This window comes from Vulpes lagopus, chromosome 2 (assembly GCF_018345385.1).
Source record: "Vulpes lagopus strain Blue_001 chromosome 2, ASM1834538v1, whole genome shotgun sequence".
In the NCBI taxonomy this organism is placed as follows: domain Eukaryota; kingdom Metazoa; phylum Chordata; class Mammalia; order Carnivora; family Canidae; genus Vulpes; species Vulpes lagopus.
Window position 1 is genome coordinate 64770119 of NC_054825.1, and position 26005 is coordinate 64796123.

At 42.0% G+C, this 26005-nt stretch overlaps 2 protein-coding genes across 2 annotated transcripts in view; one reads left to right on the plus strand and one right to left on the minus strand.

The window, feature by feature from the left end:
* The window catches only part of GLDN (gliomedin), a 63249-nt gene extending 59268 nt beyond the window's left edge, over positions 1-3981 (minus strand). The window contains exon 1 of the mRNA XM_041743968.1: positions 3467-3981. Within this exon, the coding sequence (XP_041599902.1) occupies positions 3467-3829 (363 nt within the window). The 5' untranslated portion in view covers positions 3830-3981. The remainder of the gene's footprint in view (positions 1-3466) is intronic.
* Positions 1-26005, plus strand: part of LOC121484563 (aromatase) — a 151747-nt gene that overhangs the window by 18562 nt on the left and 107180 nt on the right. The window lies entirely within an intron of this gene.

Consider the following 26005-nt stretch of genomic DNA (forward strand, 5'->3'; position numbering starts at 1 on the left):
AAGAGAAGTGAGACGGGACTGGGGTGAGGTGGGGTGGGGAGTAAACCGAGGCACCCTCTCCTGCAGGAGTTCCTGGCAGATGGCTTCCTATTGTTGGTCTAGCTCAGGGGTACCCAGGGCCCTGACTACTTTTTTCCAAAGTATCCACTTACTTTCAAGGATTTAATGTTTTTGCTTGTACCGAACTAACTGTTCTTAGGTAATGACTACTTACTCTGCCCTTTTAACAACCAGTTTCTGGGCAGAATGTGCTAACCAGAATTACCATGCTGAGCTGATATGCTTTCAGCCCAAAGCACAGAACTTTGAAGTGTCAGTAAGCTTGAGGAGGTTCATCTTGGATAAATGAGCCTTTGGGAAGACTTTCTGAAATGCTGACATTAGTCTGCCTACAACATATTTCTTTGTTCCTAGATTTCTAAGGACATGGACTGTCAGTGGGGGGACCTCTGATCTCCTCCCCATTCAAACCTACTGGTGCTGTAGAAAAGGGTAGGGGAAGGTGTGACTTCAGCCATAAGAGGTGTGCACACCGACCTCCATGATGTATACTAAATAGTTCTCTTAGCAACTTTTCTACTAGAGGTGCCCTTGAAGGTGCTTTAAAAAAAAAGATTATTTATTTATTTATTTATTTATTTATTTATTTATTTATTTAAGGGGGGGGGCATGAGTGGGGGGGAGGGGTAGAGAGAGAAGCAGGCTCCCTGATGAGCAGGGAGCCAGAGGTGGGGCTCTGTCACAGGACCCAGAGATCTCCACTCCAGCCAAGGCAGACATTTAACCAACAGAGCCACCCAGGCACCCAAAAAGTGGTTTTTAAAACACTGTTTCCTCGTGTGAATTATTCTCTATTCTGAGAAAAATGGAGAAAATTTTGCAAAGATGAGTGAGAATATTGCTAGAATAAAGTAAAAGCCTTTCAGCAATAAAATGGGCTCCTCTGCTTTAAGCAGAGGCCTCAAAAGAGACCTGGTGGGAGTAAGATGCTTCATGCTGCTGTCAGCAAGAAGGCATGCCAACGTCCAGGCATGCCAGACCGCACCTCTAACAGTGAATTCAGTCTCTGGTGGTGGGATCTACATACAGTCCTGTTAGAGCCCCCCATGTGATTTCAATGTGCAACTACTGCTCTTGAACCATGCTATTCAGATTGTGGTCCTCAAACCAGCAGCACTGGTATGTGGGATCTCCAGCCTGAAATTAGACCTTCTGAGTCAGAATCTGCATTTGAACAAGACCATCAAGATATTCGTATACGTATTAAAGTAGAGAAGCAGTGATCTACAGCAATTTCTCAAAGTGGCACCTGGATCGCTTGTATCAAGCTCACCAAGGGGGTGGAAAGGTGGGGGAATGAGGATCAGGCGACTTCTTAAGGAAGACAATTCTGGAGATGATCACTTTGTAAGTGTGACAGTGGGACCACGGAATCTGCATTTCAATGTGCTTCCAGGTGACCCCCTAGCCTACTGCTTGAGAACTACTCCCAATGGGGAAGCCGGCAATACTGACAGCTACTTTATCCTGATCTGCATGGAAATTCCCTCAATGATGCTATAAGGTGAAAGCATATCCATTAGAAATGGGGGGTGAGTTGATGATAATCTGTGAACGCTTCTCAGCCTGACAAATGTGATGTTTCTGCTCTCTGATCTATAACAGAGCAGGTGGTGATAGTTAAATCCAGCTTTCAGACTGACACAGAAATGGGTCTCTCTGTTCTCTTGGGTTAGTGACGGAACAGACTGCAATACACAGGCTTCTACCTTAAAAGCAGGATTAAAAATATAAAATGTTGATGCTCAGATGCATCCTTCCTGAAGAGTTTCAAAAAACCCTCAAAATGCATGGTAGAGAGCCAAGAGAAAGAATAAATTCCCTGAAAGGAGATTTCTTCATTTTACAAAAGTCTTTTTTTTCTTTTAAGATTTTATTTATTTATTTGACACAGAGTGAGAGAGTGCAAGCAGGGGGAGACTGAGACGGGAGAAGCAGGCTCAACTGGGGCTCAATCCCAGAACTCTGGGTTCATGACCTGAGCCTAAGGCAGACGCTTAAACTAACTGAGCCACTCAGGTGCCCCTACAGAGGTCTTTTGAAAATTCTTTGCTTGGTCCCAGATTTTTAAATGATGACACAAGTTAAAAAAAAAAAAATGAAGCCAGGAATAGAGAATTTGATCTCTCTGAAAAGATGTATTTGCAGTATGCCGCATTTCCATGATGTAGTGGTAAAAGCATTTCAGCTCATATAAGATATTTAAAAGCTTCTATGATACAGAAGCTTTAAGTGAGTTTATCTTCAGAATACCTAGGATTCCAAAGTACAGCTCACAGTTGACTTGGGGGTGACAGAATTGAAATCTTTGTCATTATAAAATGAAATAAGATCATTGTGGTTGAAATGGGTAATGAATGGAATGGGGACCTGCAAGGTGATCTAAATGCAATTGTTAGATAATTATTGAGTTAAAAATCCGCAAAAGCAAACTTTGAACTGTAAAAAAAAAAAAAAAAAAAAAAAAAGATTTTTGAGGCTTTAAAGACTTTGAGCAGAGTTTCTTAAACCTGTTTTGGGGGAGTGCAATTCTAATGAAAATCTAATGAAGAGCTAGGGACTCTCCCTCGCTCCACGCCCCCTGAGTGCACACTGGTCATCTCTGGGGTTCCATAGACCCGCTGGAGCCCGTAGGAGAACGTGGGCTTCCTCAGTGGATTTCAAGGAAATTTCTCTGTTTTGATCTCTTCCATCTGGAAACCGCTTTAAGACCCAAGAGCGGGGATCCCTGGGTGGCGCAGCGGTTTGGCGCCTGCCTTTGGCCCAGGGCGCGGTCCTGGAGACCGGGGATCGAATCCCACGTCGGGCTCCCGGTGCATGGAGCCTGCTTCTCCCTCTGCCTGTGTCTCTGCCTCTCTCTCTCTCTCTGTGACTATCATAAATAAATAAAAATTAAAAAAAAAAAAAAAAAAAAAAAAGACCCAAGAGCAACTTTATCAGCAGCACCAAGATTCCAGGTGATTGGTAAAATCTGGGCTGACTGTCTTCGCTTCACCCAACCTCACGAGGATGGTCGGAGGCCAGGTGAGAGGCCAGACCCCTAGCCGAGCGGGGCAGCCTCCTTCTGTTGCAGAGCTCTGGGCTCTCCGAAGTGTCTCTCCGCGGCCCGGAGCCGCCCAGGCTCCTGACGCCAGGCCGTGAGCACGCAGACGGTCAAGCTCGCCGCCGCGGGCTCACCTGCATTTACCTGCAGACCCAAAGGTGCCCGAGCGGGGACACAGCCCTTCGCCCCTCCGCCCTCGCACGGACCTCTGCGGGCTCCGGGGCCTGCCGGTGCCGGCCCCCGCCCCCGCCCCCGCCCCCGCCGCGCCGCCCTCTGGGCGAGCGCGCGCCGTCGGGGCCGCTCTCCCGCCCTGCCCGCCGCCCACCCGGCGGGGGCGCCACGGGGAGCCGAGCCCCCGCCTACCGGCACCATGGAGTAGGTCATCATCATCAGCATGTCGTGGCTCTCGGCGCGGAGGTGCGGCGCGGGCTCCCCGCCGTGGCTGCGCTTGTTGCGCGCGGCGCCGGCGGGGTCCGGGGGCGGCGGGGGCGGCGGGGGCGGCGCGCGGCTCAGCTCGGCCAGGAAGGCGCGCAGGGCGCGGTCCTCGCGCTGCTCGCGGCCCCGCTGGGCCTCCAGCGCCCGCACCGCCGCGCTCAGCCCGCGCCACTGGCACAGCGCGAACACCGTGCCCGCGGCGTTGAGCGCCGCCAGCAGCGCCACGGCCGCCAGCGCGCCCCGCAGCCCGCAGCCGGCGCCCCCGCGGCCTCGCTGCGCGCCCCCGGCCATGCTCTGCGCGCCTCGCCCGGGCACGGCTCGCCCGGCGGCCTTTATACTGGGCGGGCAGGCCGTGGGCTGGTGGCCGCGCCGTGAGTCACGCCGCCCTCTGCCCCGGCTGGCGGGACGCGTTGGGGACAGCGGTGGCGGCGCCGAGCAGCCCGGAGGGACAGGCGGGGGGGGGGGAGCGAGAGCAGAGGGCGGGGGCGGAGGCGGGGGCCGTGCTCTCGCTCCTGGGGCCGGGCCGCCAAGCCGGGCAAACCCAGGTCCCCTCCTTCTCTCCCTGCCCTGCGTGTGGGCATTGCTGTGGCCCAGGCGGGCAGAGGGAGGGGCCGACTGAGGGGGAGACCCGTGACCTCTCGGGAGGAAAGGATCAGCAGGCCCAGACGCCAAGACATACGCCCGCTGCCCCGAGGATGGGGCCCAGGCTGCCCATCCCGTGGCCGCTGAGAACCCCATGAGATATTTCCGGGGAAGGGGATGGATGGAGACAGGGAGACAGACGGTTGGCACTGGGGGGTTAAAAAGGCCGCCCATAGAACCAGAGTAGCTTTGTCCTGCCGGAGAAGCACGAGTCCTTTTTGAAGGGAGATTTCCCAAAACGTGACAGGCCAAGAACTCTCCCATGAGACCCATACCTAGGAGGCATCGGGGTGAGGGGGGGAGAAAGCTCAAGGGTAGAAATCAGGAGCCCTGATTCTGACCCCGTTCTGCTACCGCTCAGTTGAAGGGCTTGGAGCGTGTCCCAAGACCACTCTGAACTGACCCTGAGGTGCTTTCTGGCTGAAGAGTTAGGACTCTGGCCAGGCCCTTTCTGGATCTTACCGAGCCTTCCTTGCTTGAGGGGGCAGTTGACTCATGCCTCCTAGTTACTCCTTCACAGCACCCTCTTTTCTGTCAGCTCAGGTGCCTGTACCTCAAGGATCACTATCCCCCCAAAGGCGGAGTCAATTTTCAGCCTCCTCACAGGACCTCTCCACTCTGTTCCTCATCTTTCCCCAGAATGGCTCTGCCTCCCTGGGGCCCCAAGGCCCCTAGGAGACCCTCATGGTGTTGGAAGACCCTAATCAGAAGCCAAGATCGCGGTTTCCACCGCCCATTATTGCAGAGGAGGAGGTGGCCCCCTGCCATCAAGCCAGCTGGAGCTGTCATGGTTCTGGGTCAAGGTCTGGACTCCTGAGTTTTAATTGGGACATTGACCAACTTGCATATTCTGAGGAGAGCATTCAGAATGAGGAGGAATTAGGGAAAGCATGCAGTTTCAAGTGGTTCCTGAAGAACCTCAACTATGGGGACAGGATGTCTAGGAAGAAATGGAAGCGATACAGACAGATTTGTCAAGTTTCTCCCAATTCTAACGGATTGTGATCTATTTGAAGAATGCCATGTTTCCTTATGTCATCCAGGCTTAGGATGCCAGGCTTAAACTAATGGAGAGAAGTCACAGAGAGACAGCGCTAGGAGTCAGGCTCAGTAAGATCTTTATTTAATTCACTGAAAATTTACTGAGCACCTGCTGTGTGTCAGGCATAGTGATGGACATGTGAGGTACAGAAATGAACAAGGCAAGCAGCTTGCAGTGTGAGCAATTGGAGTCCCACGGAGCTTCCTAAGCTTCCCTTTATCCTGGCATTCGTTATAATTACTATTTCCTGATCATGTCATCAAAGCCTACCAGCAATAACAGAGTATTAAGCTCCTGAGGTTAGGAGCTATATACAAGCATATTGCTTGACCTAATCTCCCCCAATACCTAGCACAAGTCCCTGACTTGAAATGACCATTCAGTAATTTACCTCTTGAATGAGTGAACGAACAAATGAATGAATAAAAGGCTGTACAGTAAATATATGTCTATGTAACATGATGTGTACCTAGCGGTAGTAAGGCTTAAGCATGAAACTCTGCTTGTGCTACCAAACTGGAACTACCTTCCTTGGAAGGCTGCCTGTCCAGGGGTTGGGAGAGTAACTGTAGCCTGACACACTTGCCCCCACCCCTCTGGTTCAGACTCCACAGTCAGTAGAAGGAGTGGAGTTCCAGTTCCATTTGGAGTCAGCCAAGCTTTATCTGACAACCTCAGGCAAAGATGCTACCCTTCTTCGGATGTAGGACTTAAAAGGTTTGTAGCACTGACTTTGGGCTGCATAGGTGGAATGCCTGGGATGCTGCACTCAGAGAGGCAGAAAGAGATCAAAGGAAAGGCAAGATTCCTCTTCCACTCAACACTTCTTCTAGTTCCCTCTCCAAGTCTTTCTGTGTAGGAATATAATATTTTATTGAAAAGGAGAAGGGGGGGCAAGTTGTTACGGCATACAAGGCCAGTGTCCTCACCCCTCTCCCCAGCATGGCCGTATCCAAGCAACCTGCCTTGCTCTGTCCTCTTTCCCCTTTCTTCGATGTCTTCTCCCTACAGCCTTGCTCCACCACAGCTCCATGCATTGACTCTCCTCCTTCTCTGTCCTATCTCAGAGTTGTGCCTGTTTCTGGCCTATCTCAGAACCCTGTCCTTCATCAAGCCTTGCCTTCCATACCACACTCAATTCTCCCTCTCCCTGAAGTCTGCAAGCCCTGGCAGACTCAGAGGCTATAGGCATGGGCTTTGGAAGCAGACAGAACTAAGCTTGAAACTGCTTTCTAAACTTGCAGCCTTAGGTGTGTTACTCAGCTTTTCTTTTTTTTTTTTTTTTTTTTTTTTTTTAAATTTTTTTTTTTAATTTTTATTTATTTTATCACAGTCACAGAGAGAGAGAGGCAGAGACATAGGCAGAGGGAGAGAAGCAGGCTCCATGCACTGGGAGCCTGACGTGGGATTCGATCCCGGGTCTCCAGGATCGCGCCCTGGGCCAAAGGCAGGCGCCAAACCGCTGCGCCACCCAGGGATCCCTTACTCAGCTTTTCTAAGGAGAGTGTAATCATGTCTATCTCATAGATTGTGAGGATTTAATGAGAAAATACATGTAGAGTACTTGGTATGTAGTAAATGCTCAGTGGTCATTAGTGCTATTGGCTATGGGCTGTCTGAACTTGCCAATACCCATGTTGTGCCTTGTGCGGCTGACCAACAACTTAGCTCTTCCAGACGGTACTTCTTTTGTTGGGGTATAGTATGTTGGGGTATAGTATGCTTAGGAAAGGGACCGCTCTCCATTGTGACACAGCAGGGGCTTATGCCAAGTAGGAATATTAGATTAATAAATTGATTAGCTAATTACACTTTTTTATGCTTTTTGAGGAAAAAAGTGTTCAATGGATGGTAAACTTGGCCTCTTTTCTGTATACAGTGGCTTTGAGATTGGTTATTTGGGGCCCTTCCATCTCTGGCTTCCTAAGCCTCCCATGACTCCTTGAGGGGCAGATACATCTGTGTAGACTGCTCTACCTACCTAGTGTTTCTCAGAATGGGCTGGTACTTTTAGTAATAAGTAATTCTAAAAAAAAAAGTTAGCTATTAATCTGGCCTATTTTGTTGACATAGGGGTTCAAGATATAGTGAGGACACAGGGAGATATCTGACTTTCCTTTTCTGGATAACAAGGAAGCCAAGAACATTGCGTGCTATCTTTACAATGAGAAGTAGCTTTTCCATTAAAAGACAGATGCTTCATTTTCAAAGGTTAAATGGAATGGTTCCGAAAAAATGATTCCAGCTAGTAAACTTTAGGGCCCTGGAGAAAAACATCCAATTCAAGAATATACTCCAACTTTAATTCCACAGCATTTCCTCCTGACTGTGAAGTGAATAATTTTCATTTACTCTCAGGCCTGATCTTGGGTATTATCATTTTCTGTAATGAGGTTGGCAGGTATGCTTGTTCTGATGGTGCTGTCCTCCCTCCCCATCCCCACCCTTTTTCCTTGCCAGGGGTTAGGGAGGAAATCTCTGTAATAGTTGCCACCAAATATATCTTCCACCCAACCACGTTGGGTTTTTAACTCAACATTTCTACGTTTTAACCTCATGAAACTTCAAGCTCCCCAAACAAAAAAGAAATCAGAGATTTCTTTTCTTTGTTAATACACTCATTCATTTGTCTATTTATTCAACAAATTGGGTGTTTACTATCTGTCAGGAACTGCACTAGGAGCAAGGAATAGGATGGAGAGCAAAACCAGACACCATTCCTGCCTTCCTGAAGCCCATGGTCTAAGTGGGGAGATGGAATTAGCCCAGTAATTGTGTGAGAGTATAATTCTAAATGAGACAGTGAGATAGATGATCTGAAGGAAAGGAGTGCTATTCTGTGAGATCATATAACTGAGGAATCTATCCTAGATGTGGAGTATGGGGTCAGGGAAGGTCTCCCTGAAGAAGCATGGTGTTTGAACTGGAATCTGAAGATCAGCAGTAGTTAACTAAGTGGAGGTATGGGTGGGAGAGTTGTAGTCAGAGAGGACAGCACGTGTGGGATCTTACGGCAGGAGGCACCATGGATTATTTGAGGAACCATAAGAAGGCCAATGTGGTTATAGCATAAAGACCATAGGGAGCAAGGAGAAAAAAGGGAATGAAATGAAGCTGGAGACTGAGTTAGGGGCCAGACTCTGTGGGTGGGACTTTGTAGGACTCAGGTCTTTATTATAAGAGCAATGGGAAGTTAGTTAAGGGTTTTAAGTGTGTGTGTTGAGGTGGGAGATTGGGTTGATGAATGACAGATTTTCATTTTCAAAGATCACCTTTTATTGCTAGGATTTGTAGTGGCTTCTGTCACTACAGAAACTATCTCTGATCTCTACTCGGCTAAATCTCAGCTTTCAAATCCATCTTTCTAAATGAAATAAGAATACATTGAGTTCTAGAAAATGGTATTTTTCTCTTTCATTGCACATTTAAAGGTAGTTGAAAAATAGAACCATGACTAACATTTAGATGATTTGGCTAATCTTGATATTAGCTGGAGTTTTTGTCTGACAACCAGCACATATTTGCACTTTTTGGTACTTCAAGGTGAGATCATCAAATCAAGTCATCTCTAGCATTGGGAATAAGATAGATGTTGCTTCCCTTCTGAGATTTTGGTCTAAGTAAGTTAGGCAAGTAACAACAGCTTTCCACCTCTCATAAGTGCATATCTGAGAGTCACTCAATCATTGTTAGACATGGAGTTGTCCAAAGTTGTAGAGTAGGGCTATTTCAAATTCTCCCTCTACCTTTTCTGTACTTTATTTGCTTTGCTTGCGATAAAGATGCCCCTCCCCACCCCATCCATCCTGCCTTCCCCAGTGCATCTTAGCCAATTATCACAGATTGAGTTCTCTGGAACAGATGCTGAGATGGAATTTGGGGTGCAAGATGTTTTTTAGGGATCAGCATCTGTGAAGGAAATAGAGGAAACAGGATTGGGTAGAGGAAGAAGTCCAACTCAGTGTAGTCTTGCAAAGTCTCAGCCAACCCTATGGGGAACTCTGAATCGAGTATTAGCCATTGGAGTGTCCCTTGTCAAGCCAGAATAGACTTGGCATTCACCCCCCTCTCACCTAGTCACAGGGCAGATGTGGGCTACCTGAGGAAGAGTGTGGCCTTGGGCCAGGTGGCTCTCAAAGCTGAGGTATACCCTGACCTCATTCCCTGCAGCTGGGCAGCAAGTCCTTCCTTGAAAGGGAAAGTGGGGCACATCTCCACATCTATCATATCAACCACCTGATCAATGTTAAAGACAGGTCTGCAATTCCAGTATTAGCAAACCTTAAATTGTAATCATATCACAGTGGACAGAAGCCTTCTTTTTCACCTACAGTTATGGCCTTTCAGTACATAAAAAAGTGATTGTTTTTAGAAACAGAATGAAAATATGTAGAAAAGTTCTACTAGTAGCTTTGACATGGTTAGATCCTTGGAAGTAACTTAATACTTCAAAGCTCCACTTAAGAAACTTGAACCACTGTTTTTGAAAGGACAAAACAAAGTTTTACATGTGTAGGGCACTTCAAAGTACTTTCTCATGTTATCTGAGCCCCATAATCAGCTTGTGAAGTGAGCAGGGCAGGTCTTATAACCATTTCACAGACGAGAAAGCAAGGCTCACAAAGGTTAAGCAACTCACTCAAGATCATACTGCTGAAACCTCACCAGCATTCATCGAAAGTGGGAACCTTCTCGACTCAAATCTTGGGCCAGTCAGGAATGCTCAAGATGATGGACAGGAAGTGGAAAAATAGGGCAGGGAAAGGATTCAAACTGATGAAATGGAAAAGGGCTTAGAGCGGCCCCTGGCTCCAAGATTCTAAAACAAAGGCGGAGCAAGCCCTGATTGTTAGAATATGTAAACTATGCAAGAGAGAGAAAGCCAGTCCCCAGCCTAGCAATTTATGGAGGGTTCAGGGAGAGCAATGATGTCAGACGATTTCCTGGAGACCAAATAGGGGAACTGTCATCCCTGCATCTCAGAGATGAATATGGAACCTGAACAAAAGGTGAATTTGGGGCCTGAGAAACCAAGACTTTTCCTCCTTGGGGTTCAGAAGCCAGAGTGAAAAGCAAGATTAGATATGCCTCACCTCTCCAAAGTCCAAGTGAAAGGGAACAAAAGGGATTCCTGCCAATACCAAGTCTGGAGAGATGGCACTCCATCTGCAGAACCAGGGGCCTGGATGATTGTCCCCAGCCAGGGGGAACACAGGTCAGACTATAGACCCTGAACCAAGATGACTTCTTTTTCTTTTTCTTCTTTTTCTTTTTTTTTTTAAGAGATGCACATAACTGTGATATTAGGCTATATCTTACCTATCCTTTCCTTCCTTCCTTTTTCCTTTTTCCTTCCCTCCCTCCCTTCCCTCTCTCTTCTTTTGTTTTACAGTCTCACAAAGTTATTAGAAATGAATTATTCTTGTATGTCATTTTACTTTGTCTCTTCAAAAAAGTTTATTTTATTGTGGTAAGAACACTTACATGAGATCTACCTTCTTGACAAACTTTTTAGTTATATGATATAGTACTGTTGACTGTAGGTACAATATTGTACTATAAATCTCTAAAACTTACTCATCTTTCTTAATTAAAACATTAGGTCTTTTGATTAGCAACTCCTTGTTTTCCCCTTACCCCGGTTCCTGACAACCACTAATTCCAGTCTTTCATTCTACAAATTTGACTATTTTAGATTCCTCATTTACTGAAATCATGTGGTATTTATCTTTCTCTGACTGTCTTACTTCATTTAGCATAATGCCCTCAAAGCTCATCCATGTTGTTTCATATTGCAGAATTTCTTTTTTAAGGTTGAATAATATTCTATGTATGTATATGCCATAGTTTCTTTCTCCATCCATCAAAGAATATTTAAGTTGTTTCTACATTTTGGTTAATGTGAATAGTGATGTATTGAATACTGGAATGCAGATATCTCTTCAATATTCTGATTTCAAGTCTTTTAGATAAATACCCAGAGTGGGATTACTGGATCGTATGATAGCTCTATTTTTAATTTTTTGAGGAAGCTTCATACTGTTTTCCATAGCAGCTGCACCATTTTACAGTTCCACCAATAGTGTCCAATTTCTCTACATCCTCAACAACACTTGTCTTTTTTTTTTCTTGACAATAGCCATCTTGACAGATGTGAGGATGAGAACTCATTGTGGTTTTGATTTGCATTTCCCTGATGATTAGTGATGTTGAGAATTTTTTCATATACCTATTAGCTATTTATATGTCATCTTTGGGGAAATATCTACTCAAGTACTTAGCCGATTTTTAAATTGGGTCATTAGGGTTTTTGGGTTTTTTTTGGTACCAGTTGTAGAGGTTCCTTATATATTTTGGAGATTAACCCCTTATCAGGTATATGGTTTGAAAATATTTTTCCCTTTTCACATGTTGCCTTTTCACTGTTGATTGTTTCTTTTGCTGTGCAGAAGTGTTTTAGTTTGATGTAGTCCCACTTGTCTACTTTTTTCCCCACTTCTCTATTTTTGCTTTTGCTGCCTGTGCTTTTGTGTCAGATCCATGATTATTACAAAGACCACTGCCATGAAGCCTTTTCACTGTTTCTTCTAGGAATTTTACGGTTTCAGGTCTTACATTTAAGTCTTTAATCATTTTGAGTTGATTTTTGTGTATAGCTTAAGATAGGAATCTAGTTTAATCACTCTGCATATTTACACCCAGTTTTCTCAACATTGTTGAAGAGATTATCCTTTTCTCATTGTGTTTTCATGGTACATTTGTCAAAAGATCAGTTAATCATATATGCATAGATTTATTTCTGGATTCTCTATTTTGTTCCATTTGCCTATATGTCTTTATGCCAGTACCATGCTGGTTTGATTATTGTAGCTTTGCAATATATGTTGAAATCAGGAAAAGTGAGGACTACAGCTTGGTTCTTCTTTCTCAAGGTTGACCTGGCTATTCTTTTTGTTGTTCTGTATGAATTTTAGAATTGTTTTTTCTATTGCTGTAAATACCATCATAAAGATTTTAATAGAGATTGCTTTCAATCTGTAGATGACTTTGGATAGTATGGACATTTTCAACAATATTAAGTCTTCAAATCCATAACCTTGAGATGTCTCTGCTTGTATTTTCTTCTATTTCTTTCAACAGTGTTTTGTAGTTTTCAGTATAGAAATCTTTTACTTCCTTAATTCAGTTTATTCCCAAGCACTTTATTCTTTTTGGCACGATTGTAAATGAAATTGTTTTACTTTTTCTTTTTCAGAAAGTCTGTTGTTAGTGTATAGAAATGCAACTGATTTTCATATGTTGATTTTGTATCTTGCAACTTTACTGAGTCATTTTATCATTCTAACAGTTCTTCATGGAGTCTTCTGTATTATATATATATAAGATAATATTGTCTGCAAACAACTCCAACTTCCTTTTTTCTGATTTAGATGCCTTATATTTATTTTTCTTCCCTATTTGCTCTAGCTAGTACTTCCAATGCCATGTTGAATGGAAGTGGTGAAAGTGAACATCCTTGCCTTGCTCAAGGTGAAAGTGAGCATCCTTGCCTTGCTCACTTTAACCATTGAGTATGATATTAGCTGTGGGCTTTCCACATACAGCCTTTATTATATTGAGTCAATATCCTTTTTTTAAAATATATATATATATTTTTTATTGAAGTTCAATTTCCCAACATATAGTATAGCACCCAGTGCTCATCTTCATCAAGTGCCTAGGTGAGGGGCACTGAGAATCCATTTCCTTTTATTCCTAGTTTGGTGAGAGTCTTTATCATGAAATGGTGTTGAATTTTATTAAAAACATTTTTGTGGGATGCCTGGGTGGCGCAGAGATTGAGCATCTGCCTTCAACTCAGGGTGTGATCCCGGGATCTGGGATTGAGTCCTACATCGGGCTCCTTACAATGAGCCTGCTTCTCCCTCTGCCTGTGTTTCTGCCCCCCCCCCCCGCCCGTGTATTTCATGAATAAATAAATAAAATCTTAAAAAATTTTTTTTTTGCATCTGGAGACAATCATGTGATTTTTAGCCTTTATCCTGTTAATATGATGTATCCCATCAATCGATTTTTATATGTTGAACTATCCTTGCATCCCAGGGATAAATTCCACTTGGTTTTGGTATATGATCCTTTTAATGTGCTGTTGGATTCAATTTGCTAGTATTTCACTGAGAATTTTTGCATCTACATTCACCAGGGATACTGGACTGCAGTTTCCCCTTTTTTTTTTTTTTCATATGTGGTGTCTTTGTCTGCTTTTGGTATCAGGGTTATGCTGGCCTCATAAAATGAGTGTGAAAGTGTTCCTTTCTTTCCAATCTTTTGTAAAAATTTGAGGATTGGCATTCAATTCTTTAAATTTTTGGTAGAATTCACCAGTGAAGCCATCTGGTGTTGGGCTTTGGTTTATTAGGAGGTTTTTGATTACTGATTCAACCTGCATGCTATAGGTCTATTTAGATTATCTGTATCTTTGTGATTCTGTCTTCCTAGGTTGTATGTTTCTAGAAGTATATCGATTTCTTCTAGGCTATCCAATTTGTTGTTGTATGATTGTTCATAGTAGGTTGTTACCCTTTTTATTTCAGTGGCATCAGTGGTAATGACTCTTCTTCCATTATTGATTTTATTTATTTGAGTCTTCTCTCTTTTCTCTTTAGTCTATCTAGGGGTTAATCAATTTTGTTTATCTTTTGAAAGAACCAACTCTTAGTTTTATTCTTTTATTATTAATTTCCTATTCTCTATTTCATTGATTTCTGCTCCAAACTTTGTTATTTCTTTCCTTTTGCTAATTTTTGGCTTAGTTTGTTCTTTTTCTAGCTCCTTGAGATATAAAGTTAAATTGTGTATTTAAAATCTTTATTCTTTTTTATTCCTTCTTTTTAATCTCAATAAATTTCCCTCTTAGTATTGCTTTTGTTACATCCCATAAATCTTGGTGTGTTATGGGTCTTGTTATTTGTTTGACCTGAGGTATTTTCCAATTTCCTTTTGATTTCTTCTTTGAACTAATTTTTGTTCAAGACTGTGTTGTTTAATTTCCACATATCTTTGAATTTCTCAGTATTCCTTCTCGTATTGATTTCTAGATTCATTTCAGAAAAGATATGTGGTATGATTTCAATCTTCTTAAATTTATAATGACTTGTTTTGTGATTTAACATGTGATATATCCTAGAAAAAAAATCCCATGTGTATTTGAGAAGAATGTATGTTCTTCTGCTGTTGGTTAGAATGTTTTGTTGGTCTACAGTGTTTGTTCAAATTCTATGTTTCATTATTACAAGTGAAGTACTGAAGTCTCCTACCATTACTGCATTGCTATATATTTCTTCCTTTGGTTCTGTCAATATTTGCTTTATATGTTGAGGTGCTCTGATACTGGATGCATGTATACTTATAATTGTTATATCTTCCTAGTAAATTGACCCTTTTATCCTTTATATAATGTCCTTCTTTTCTCTTGTGATGGTTTTTGACTTGAAGTTTATTTTGTGTAGTATATCTATAGCCACCTCTGCTCTCTCTTGGTTACCATATGTATGGACTATCTTTTTCTATCTCTTCACTTTTAGCCTATCTGTGTCTTTACATCTAAATTGCGTTTCTCATAAATAGTATATTGTTGGGTCTGTTTTCTTATCTATCTTGCCACTCTATATCTTTTGATTGGGGAGTTTAATCCACTTATATTTAATTATTTGTAGGCATGGATTTACTGTTGCCATTTTATTGTTTTTGTTGATCTTATAATTTTTTTTTATCTGTCTTTTCCTATCTTACTGTCTTGAGTTTTGTTGATTTTTTGGTACTGATTATTTTATTTATTTTTTAAAGATTTTATTTATTTATTTATTCATGAGAAACACACAAAGAGAGAGGCAGAGACAAAGGCAGAGGGAGAAGCAGGGTCTATGCAGGAGCCCGACGTGGGACTTGATCCCCGGTTTCCAGGATCACACCCTGGGCTGATGGCAGTGCTAAACCGCTGAGCCACTGGGGCTGCCTGGTACTGATAATTTTAAAATTCTTTTTTCTTTTCTTTTTTTTTTTTTTTTGTGTGTGTAACTTCTATAGGTATTTTTGGTGTTGGTGGTTTCTTTGGGGCTCATAGTTAAAAGTCTTTCTTAAGCTCATTAAAAGAGTCTATTTTAAGCTGTTCAATCACATATAAAAACTCTACAGTATAATTTCTCTCCTCACATATTTTGTTGTTGTCACAACATATTGTTTCTCTTTTAAGATATTTTAGTTATTTTTAATACTTTTATCTTTTTGTTTAATTTTAGAATTAAAAGTAATTTACCTAGTACCATGACAGTAACACAGTATTCTGTATTTGTGTTTATATTAACCTTTACCAACACATTTTATACTATGCTATCATGTAGCTGTTTGGTGCACTTTCATTTTAACTTGAAGAACTTTAGTTCTTCTTTTAGTATTTCTTTTAAGGAAGTCTAATGGTGACGAACTCCCTTTACCTTTTGAAAGTCTTTATCTCTCCATCATTTTGGAAGGGCAGTTTTGCCAGTACAGTATGCTTGGTTGGCAGCTTTTTCCTTTGAGCACTTAGAATTTATCCTACCATTCCCGTCTGGCCTGCAAGGTTTCTGCTGAGAAATTGCTGATAGTCTTATGATGGTTCCCTTGTATATGACAATTTACTTTACTCTGGCTGCTTTCAAAATTCTTTTTGCCTTTGAATTCTGACAATTTGATTACAATGTGTCTCAGTGTGAATTTTTCTGCTTCATCTTTTTTTTCACATTTTTTTTGCCTCTTGGATTTGGCTGTCCATTTCCTTGCCCAGAGTCAGGGAGAAATGTTCAGCCATTATTTCTTGAATAAGCTTTTTGGTGCTTTCTCTCTTTTATCCTTCTGGAATTCCTACAGTGTGTATGTTGGCCTGCTTGGTGATGTCTCATAAATCCTTTAAGGTTTCTACACTGTTTCATTTTTTTTATTCCTTTTTGCTCTTTTGACCAAATTATTTTCAATGACTTATCTTTAAATTCACTGATCCTTTATTCTGCTTGATCTAGCCTGTTATTGAACCACCTCTAGTGAATTTTTAAGGTTAGCTATTGTATTCTTCAGTTCCATGATTTCTATTACCCCCTTTTTATATTTTATATTTCTTATTGAAATTATCACTTCATTCATGTTCTCTTGGCCTCAGTGTGCATCTTTATGACAGTTATTTTGAATTTTCTGTCAAGTATATCATATAACTCTATTTCATTAGGGTTGTTTTGTGAAGATTTTTGTGTTATCTTTGCCTGATTCTTCATTTTCCTGGACTCTGTGTTGGTGTCTGTACATTAGACAAAACAGCCACCTCTCATAGTCTTCATAGACTGGCTGTATACAGGAGAAGACCTCCATCAATCAGCCTGGCCAGAGATTCTAGGGGCTCCTCAATCTTTTGTATTAAACCAACCCACTTTCTACATTCTTTGCAGATCCCAGATGTCTAGAGTATGCTGGGACAAGTGAAATTGAAGTGAAAATTCAAGCCAGTGAAATTGAAGCCAGTTCCTTAGATGGTACTCAGAAAAGTTGTATCATTGGACACTCTGTCCAACTTTTCCTTCCCTAGGGAGAATCTGGGAACAGTTACTTATCTCTCTCTCTTTCTCTCTCTGTATGTATTTATCATCTCTCTCTCTCTCTCTGCTTGCTCTGTGTTGAATCAGGAAGGGGTACTATGGTGACTGCCAATCTAAAACTCTGTTTCTGTTCTCACTAGCCGCCAGGCAACTACAATATTTCAGGTCATATCAGCCTTCCAAGACAGGCAAGTCTTTTGAGAAGCTCCCAGAAAAGTTGTGATGTTGGAAGCCTGGACCAACTCCTTCCCTCACCAGGGAGAAGAAGGCAGCTGTGGTGTTTCCTATTTTCTCTGTGTTGAGCAGAATCATGGCATTTACCAATCCAAGTCACTGTCTCTGTTCTCCCCTGAGTGGCTAGACTGTTGGACCCATAAGAGTGCCAAGGCTGGCAAGACAGAAGCCAGTTCTCTGGGAGGAGCCCTTTTGAAAAAACTGGGCCACTAGATGCATAAACCAACTCTTTCTCTCCCCTTTGAAAACCTGGACCTGGAGAATCTCTTCCTGATCATCCAGTGCTGTGCTAGGAGTAGGAATTCTGGCAAAAGGGTGTTCTGAATTTTCCTCCTGACTTCAATGAGCCCAGTTTCATGTTTGCCTGGGATGCAAAAACCTTTAAATTAGTTTCTGAATTTCTCACAAAAGGAACTTGTCTGTGAATTGTTGAACCAATATATCTATAGAGGAAGAAGGTCTTTCTACTCTGCCATCTTGCTTGCAACAGTGCCATCACTCTAAGATAACTTCTTGAATGAGTCCTGTATTGTTTTCTTAAACCTGTACATGTAAGCACCTAGACTCCAGACTGCCCCTTCTTCTATGATCAGAAGGCGGCCCCAGTATCTGGGTACCAGTAGGTATCCTAGCAAAGAGATCCAGCTGGATGAGAGGGAGGGGAATTGTACTGGTGACTGTGTTCTATCTCTATTCCTAAGACTTGACAACATGATAAAGTGGGGAATGAGAGTATTCCTTCTGGCATCTTGCCTAGGTGAATACTGCCCACCGCTTGTGGATCTGCTCCCTCTTAAAGCACCTCAGTGATTGACACTGACCCCAAAAGCAGTCAAAAGAAACTACTATTAATACCTAAGGAGGGGATCCCTGGGTGGCTCAGCAGTTTAGTGCTTGCCTTAGGCCCGGGGCGTGATCCTGGAGTCCTGGGATTGAGTCCCTGCGTCGGGCTCCCGGCATGGAGCCTGCTTCTCCCTCTGCCTCTGCCTCTCTCTCTCTCTGTGTGTCTCTCATGAATGAATAAATAAAATCTAAAAAAAAAAAAAAAAACCTAAGGAGCCCAGCAACACTCTTAGGAAAGAGACTTGCATAAAAACAAGCCACTAAAGAACAATAATAACTTTAAAATAATAAGAACATTAGGATGTAAAGATTCCAGTAGAACACAAAAAAACCTATCTGGAGCCAAAAGACAAGATCTGCACACAAATTAAGTAGATGGAAAAGAGAGAGATAATATTTCAGTAGTAGAAAATACATTTCCCAAGCTAAAAAAAGGCCCTAGACTGCTGATTGGAATGTTTTGGCAAGTTCTGGGCAAGACAAATGAGTCAGAGTTTAGCAAATTCTTGGAGTCTAAGGATTAAAAAAAATTTACAATCATCCAGAAAGAAAGTACAAGTTACAGACAGAGGAAGAAGGATCATGGGGCAATCAACTGTCTCTTCTATAACACTTGAAGCAGAGAGGAGTGTGGTGAATCATGTGAAGATCACTGGAGAAAAAAATAGTGTATACCAAGAACCCTATAGCAAGACTTTGTTCCCCTGTCAGAGTGAAAGAAGTGTATTTGAGGATATGCAGAGATTCCAAGGACATGTCACCCACATCTTCCATCAGAGAAAAAGATATTAATAAAGGATCTAATCAAACAATAAATGAATCTGTATAAGGGCTTTAGGATGGATGGAGGATAAAAAGGAAAAAAATAGTGATGAGCAAGAATCCTTACAATATATAACTAGTTACATTTGTGTGAATAATAATAGGCTGTTTAGGGATGTGTAATTGAAGTACTCAAAATAGAAGAGACATATTTCAAAGGAAATGTTAGGATTGCCTGGAACTGAAAGTACTAAAGGAGAAAGAGAGGAAGGAAAACTTTCCCACACATCTCATGTTGGTGTGAGAGTGGGAAGTGAAAGCATCCTTTAGGGGAGGAAGAACAGCAGGAGAATAGAGCTTGGGGAAAATAGTTGGAGTCTTATCTTCATGCAATGGAAGAACAGTATGAGTCTGACTATCAGTGACAAAAAGGAGAAGTCAGTATTATGAAAAAAATAGAGACCCCAGATTAAAAAGAAAAATAATTGAATAACAACTCTAACAGTACAACTAATTAGTACAAGGAAATGGAATGGGAAGATGAAATAAAAAACAAACAAAATAGAAGAAACAAGTCACTGATGACTTGTTTGCTGAATACAATGCATACTTCTCAGTCAATCTTACTTGACTTCTCTCTGCAACCTTCAGTGGTCTTCAACACTCCTCCCTTCTTGACATTCCTTCCTATCCTGGCTTCCATGACAATATTTTCTTCCAGGTTTCCTCCTAACTTTCTGACCATTCCTTCTTAGCCTCCTTAAACTGTTCTTTAACCTCTGTTCACCTTGATTGCTAGTATTCTCCAGGGTTTTGCCTTACTTCCTCTCTATACAGACTCTCCCTTGGTGATTTAGTTCACTTCCATGGTAGGTGACCACCACCTACCATGGATGACTCCCAAACTCTATCTGTAGTCCACACCTCTCTCCTGAACTCTAGACCCACAGGGCCAACTACCAACGGAGTGGCTCCATTTGGAGTCCCAGAGGGACCTCAAATGCAACACATCCTGTATTCCCTAAAAAACAAAACAAAAACCCTTATGAAGTCAATGGAAGAAAGTACTATCATTTTACTTTTTGCTTTATTAGTTATAGCAAGATTTTTTTCATGTTTTATTGATCAGCAATGTGTGTGTATGTGTATATGCAAATCCTTTCTCTACTTGATATTCTGTATTCCCCTTCCTTCCTCCCTGACTTGTGCCTTAAGTGGGGTCCCCATCACAACTCAAATTTCTACAACACTTTCCTGAGTGCTCTTCCTGCCCCTGGTCTGCCAGTTTACACAACCAGACTTGATTCTTCAGTCTGAGTGATATGTTTATTATATAAATCTGATCATGCCCCTCTTCTGCTTAAAATATTTCATTGGCTTCCTATTGCCTTCAGAGTGAAAACCAGGCAGGCTAGCATGATCCACACAGGGTGCCCCATGATCCAACCCTTGTCTGTTATCTCTAGCTTAGTTCTCACCACTCCACACCAATACCTTATATCCCTTTCTCTAGCTTCTAGGAGGTGCCTGCTCCCTTCCTGCTTTGTGCCATTGCAGTATGCATCTCTCGGCCTTTTTTCCTTTTTCCCCTTCTCTATTTAGTTAGCTTTAATTCATTCTTCAAAACCCACCTCTGGTGTTCCCTCTGGTGAACTTTCCACATTCCTGACCCCACCTCCTTGGAGGGTTAGCTGCTCCCACTGCAATTGTATTTACCCATCCTGCTGTACATTCTGTTGTTTTATAATTGCCTTTTACCTATCTCCTTGCCAGTCTGTGAGCTACTTGTGGATAGGTCTATATATTCCTCATCATTATATTCTCAAAACTTAATGTGAGCCTGGCATATAGTAGACATTGAATGAGTAAATATGTGATAAAATAAAATACTCTTGCTATATTTTCTGAGACTCCTTTCTTGATTACAGAATTAATTTATTTACTTAGAAGGGGGAATAATCAAAGTAAATCAAAATAATTGAAATGCCACCAGTCTTTTCCCAAAGGCCTTCCCTCCCTGTTTCACAAGAGGACCCAAGTCTCAGTGTCCAAGAAGACACCGAAAAGGGGCCAAAGTCTCAGGGCCAGTCAACTCTAAAGGGTGCCTTTTTGTGTTCCTTCCCCTTTCTGTTGGCCTTTGCTTGATTCATGCTATGTTTGGGATGGGATCCTATTTGCTGCAGCTGGAGCCTCCTGATACAGTGCTTCAGTGTCTTATGGTGGACCAAAGGCTGTGATAGTCAAGAGCTCGGCACTCAGAAGTGGGGAATCTGAGGGCAGAAGGCAGTACAAGGCAAGGACATTGCTCAGACTTGAATGGTAATCTATTAGAACTCTTCAGAGAAACAGAAGTATCCCATCTTATTGGTTGTATATAGTTATGTATAAAGGATGTATATGTAGCTAAATGTAGATTATATATATGTTAACCCCATCCAAAACACACAGAAATACTTGGAATAATGTTTGACCAAATATCTGGGCACCCCCTGGCTCACAGGTTGACACATATATTTTTTAAAGATTTTATTTACTTGAGAGAGAGAAAGAGAGGGACAGAGAGAGCATGAGTGGAGGGAGGGGCAGAGGAAGAGGAAGAGAGACAAGCAGATGCCCCACTGAGCCGGGAGCCTGATTCAGGGCTCTATCCCAGGACCCGAGCTGAAGTCAGACACCCAACCGACTGAGCAACTTGGGTCCCTCAACACATGAAATTAACCATCTCAGGAGGCAGTAGGGTGAGCAGGTGATCCCTACCTCCAGCTATTAGAAGACAAATATAACCTACACAGACACACACACCTGCCCTCTGATCTAGGCTTCCCAGAAACAGTAGTTTCACTCCCTAAGAGGCATTTTTGGAAATTCATGGAGGCATTTGTCACAATCACACTTTGTTACAATGATGAGGGGGTGCCCCTGGACGGGGGTGTCATGTTCTGCCATGGTTAGGACAGTCTGTACCACAAGGTACTGTCAACATGACTTTCAAATGTCCCACCAGTTGTTTATGTCCAGGAAAACCTTGTTCATAATTATCTCGGTCTAGCATCCAACTCCATTTTACATATAAACATGAGGATTTTTTCACTTTTAATAGGGACCAAATTTTTCTAGGAATGCAAAATTGAATGAAGGTGGCACATTTTGTTCAGGACTTTACTAAGAGCTGTTCCCCAGGATCCCTATGATTCTGGAAAATCATATAATAAATAGCAATGCCAATCAGTATGTGAGTGGCCCTTAAAATACATGTGGATCTGTGCATTTATAACTATTGCTTTCATGGTGATTCGGCACCTGTCTACTAATCTAACTACTAATTAGGTCTTCCAGTGTTGCTGTGTATACATTTTTTTCAGGTACTAAAATACTTGCTATTTTACTATAAAATTGCTTTTCTTTACTCTTTGATTATAACATAGTACATTATTTATAATTTTTTTAATTATAGATTTTGGAGGGGAAATTCTGTGTGTAGGCAGATTGTATTATTTATGGTTTTCATTTGAGCGTAACAAAGAGAAAGGTACACATTTTTTGTTATAAAAAGAGGCATTGGGTCCAATGTGGATGAGAGCCATTATTCTAAATTAATCAGTGCCTCTGAAGAAATGCTCATTTATCTGTCAGGCCCTGGCCCAGGGGGCCTGCATACAGTGAGGAGCTAGGTCTCCAATAATCTTATCTTCCATTTTGGGGGAATTTCAGAAATTAATGAGTCCCAGGGCACCTGGCTGGTTCAATCAGTGGAATGTGTGACTCTTGATCTCAGGGTTGTGGGTTCAAGCCCCACATTGGGTGTAGAGATGATACTTAAAATCTTAAAAAAAAAAAAAAATCCCCAAGCAACTGGCTAATGTCGCTGAGTGTCGTGGAGATATTTCTTTGTTCAGTTAAGGGCTGGGAAGATCAAGAGGGCTTTCGGCCTACCTTCCAGGGGCTTATAGGCCCTGATTCCTCCATAAAGGCTTCTTCCACCTTGAGGAAGCACAGTCTCTCCTCCTCTGCTCTGCCTACACATGCTCCAGCTTAAATGTTTTTCATGAGTTCATTTCTTATCTCCTCAAATTGAACTGTAAATTCCTTGAGGAAAGAGATTAATGTGTCCTATGTCCTGAGATGCTCATTAAGAATGCTGAATGAACAAATGAATGAAAAAATTAGTGAATGAATGGATGAATGAATAAATGAATGCATGATTTGAAGGAATCTAACAGATGGCTCTACCAATATCTTTGGAAATCAAATGTGGGGACTGTTTTGTCCTTTATATTCAGCCAGCTTGCCAGCTGAATTCCCAGTGATACCTTGGGCTTTAATCAGGAATTTAATTAGCCCTGGCACCTAATTCTGGAAGAAATAGAGAACAATGATGAGCATAAGGAGAAGAGAGCTAGGCTGTTAACCAGCCTGACATATGGTGCCATGTATCACCCACTGGCTTTCATTTAGGGCTGGACTAAGTCCTAAGTTACTTTACTTCTAAATGTTAGACTTGTTTATTCTCTTTCCTGATGCTAGATAATTAAGACCTTTTACTGACTGCCTGAAGCCAAAAGCATGTGGTACTTTTAGATGTTTAGGTGTATATACAAAGTAGTTGCAGATGTTGCAGGTATAAGTAACAGTTCTGGATAGGAGTTCAAAACACAGGGCTTGATCCCTGACATTTTCCACCAACTATCTGCATGGCAATGAACAAGCCAGTTGATATTTCCACATTCAAGAGTCTATGAATCAATGAAACGCAATATATGACTATTTAAATGAATTACATGGTGATTCATTGGCAGAGGTAGGTATACCATGAAACTGAAGATGCTCACACTTTAAAGCCCCTCATTGCACACTGGCCTCTTTCCAATGCCCTGTGCTTCACTTTGTCAGATGGTATTATTACCTTAAACCCGAGTCTCCAGTTAAGGTTTCTTCCAGGCTCAAAATTCTATGGTTCTGGCCAGTGGGCTTGAGGAAGGGCATTTTCTTCTCCAGTTTTATGCTACTTTTGAGTGTCAAGGACAATGCTATGCCATAGGTACATTGTTGCTTTCTTTAGGTACTTGGAACGATTTTGGATAATTCTTTAAAGAAAATAAAGACACTGAGTGAAAGTCTAGATCTGTGGGATGTACTAGTAAAATACTTAACTCAAGCCACAGTTTATATTTTGTTGTAGCTGAGACTTCTACCAGCAAAATTCTTTGACTGTAAGGTCCATGTCATGTTCCTCATTTCTTGTTGTGGAGTCTCAACATTTGACTTAAATATTGCAGAGATACTTCTCTTCCTTCATTTTCCTAGAAGAGCTTTGACTCTGGCCTCTTGAAAGCAATGGCTGGGAGGTGCAGGTAAATCATGAATTGAGCTAACAGTGTTCAGTAAAACAGGTCTTCACTATGTAGCAACCTGATTCAGACACCTACACTAATAGAACTGGGAAAATTTGGGGGCATTTAGAAAGTCTCTTCACTATTTGCCTGATGAATATGAGGCAAAAGCCCCAAGGTTAAGTGTCACACTGCTAACCCAAGAGGACAGAGCAGAGAAGGCAGATTGTGGAGGAGGTATCTTCAGGCTGGAAGTCCTTACAATGGAAGCTTTCTTCTCTTGTCTCTGTCCTCACAACCTCTTGCCCTGCCAGCAACAAGACCCACAGGACCTCTGTCCTCAGTAGCTTTCCAGAACCACCATAAGGGCCTTGCCCTGAAGCAACCTGGTTTGGACACTCACCCCAACAAACGGAGTTGATGTGGGCTCAGGAATTTTCTGAATTACACTGTTTTTCTTATTATTGGCATTTTATTCCTTTTTGTGGAGAGACGAGCAAGAACTCTTCTTTCATTTATTTTTCTTGGTGATTTCCACCAAAAATGAGATTACAGCTCCACTTCTGCCTTCAATTTATGTCAAACACAAGCCCTGGCATTCTGTTATTTTTGTCTTTAACCTTGTTTTCCCAATATATAATCACTTCTTCCTTGGAATTATGACTCACTAGGATCCCCAGAGCTGACAGTAAAAAGTCCAGATCAATGGACAGCTTAAGTGGTTCCGGTTAACATTTACTCTGTCTGAAATTTGCATTTCCACTTATGCTTTTCTTCATTTAAATTTAATTTCCATCTATTTGTTTTTTAGTTGGATTTAGATTGTTTAGTTTTGAACCAGCTTTGAATTTCCCTTGTTATATTTTTGGCTTATAATTATCTTTTAGTATGTATTATTTTATTGCTGTTACGTTCTCAGCCATCCATGAAGTGGATTAGAAGAACTGTGTTTTAACCCAGCTCTGATTAGTGTGTAGTGTAACCTCGTTTCCCGCATGCATTACTTAATTTCTTCATACAGGAGCTTAACAAACATGATGGTTCCTCTCTTTGCAATATTCTAGTGTCCTGTGAATTGGCTTAGTTTTTATTCACTTATTTCTACGTTAGTATTTTTAGACCAATTCCCAAACTTGTGTGGGAATACATTGTTAACATATAAGCCTAATGGTAATTAGGAATAGCTAGAATAATTCTCAAGTTATGACTTTGTAAATATTAATCTTTGGAAATGATGAGAAATGTCTACATTTAAATAGAGTGTCCATTCTGTTGGGAGCTGGAGAGGCATATGTGGGAATAGCCCCATTCCATGTGTTGCCTGATTATAAAATAGCACCAAGTTGTCATCATGCTGCCCTGTCTTCAAGGGAACCGATAGATGTTGGGCATAGTGTCAGAAGGGACACATTTTTGTGTAGGTTTTTTTAAAAAAGAAAGCATGACCCTCAGGTCTCCTGATTTTGTTCACCAGGCAAATCCTTCTCTTTCCCAGCCTGCACACCAGTCTTCCATTGTCCTGTTGCAGAGCATGCTTCAGAGATTTGGAGTGCTTCCTTTGAAGGGTAGGGGAACAAAGGGAAATCCACATACAAAAACAACATTCAAAATCCCTGTGATGATTAGGAGGTGGGGAGGGGATGAAGCATGGGGAAGGCTGGAAGGGAACATGCCAGCATCTTTTTCTCCCTTGTTCTTCTCTCAGAGTAGTAAGAGTGAGTAGTGGAGCTAAGGAGGAGAAAATGGGACGGGGGGGGGGGCATAAGCAGGGGGGTTTATGCTGAATTGTACAGTTTTCAAGCACTTTCATGTTATCTCATGGGGGTTGGTCAATGGCTCCAGAAGTCATTTTATTGTCCTAGAAATCGGATTTCAGAGTGGTTAAACAAATTTCCCTAGAGCATACACTTGTAAAAGAAAGGGTAGAGCCACACCCAAATCCAAGCTCCCTGCCATAAAACATGCCTCCCATACCTCTCTTGGTTCATCTTTA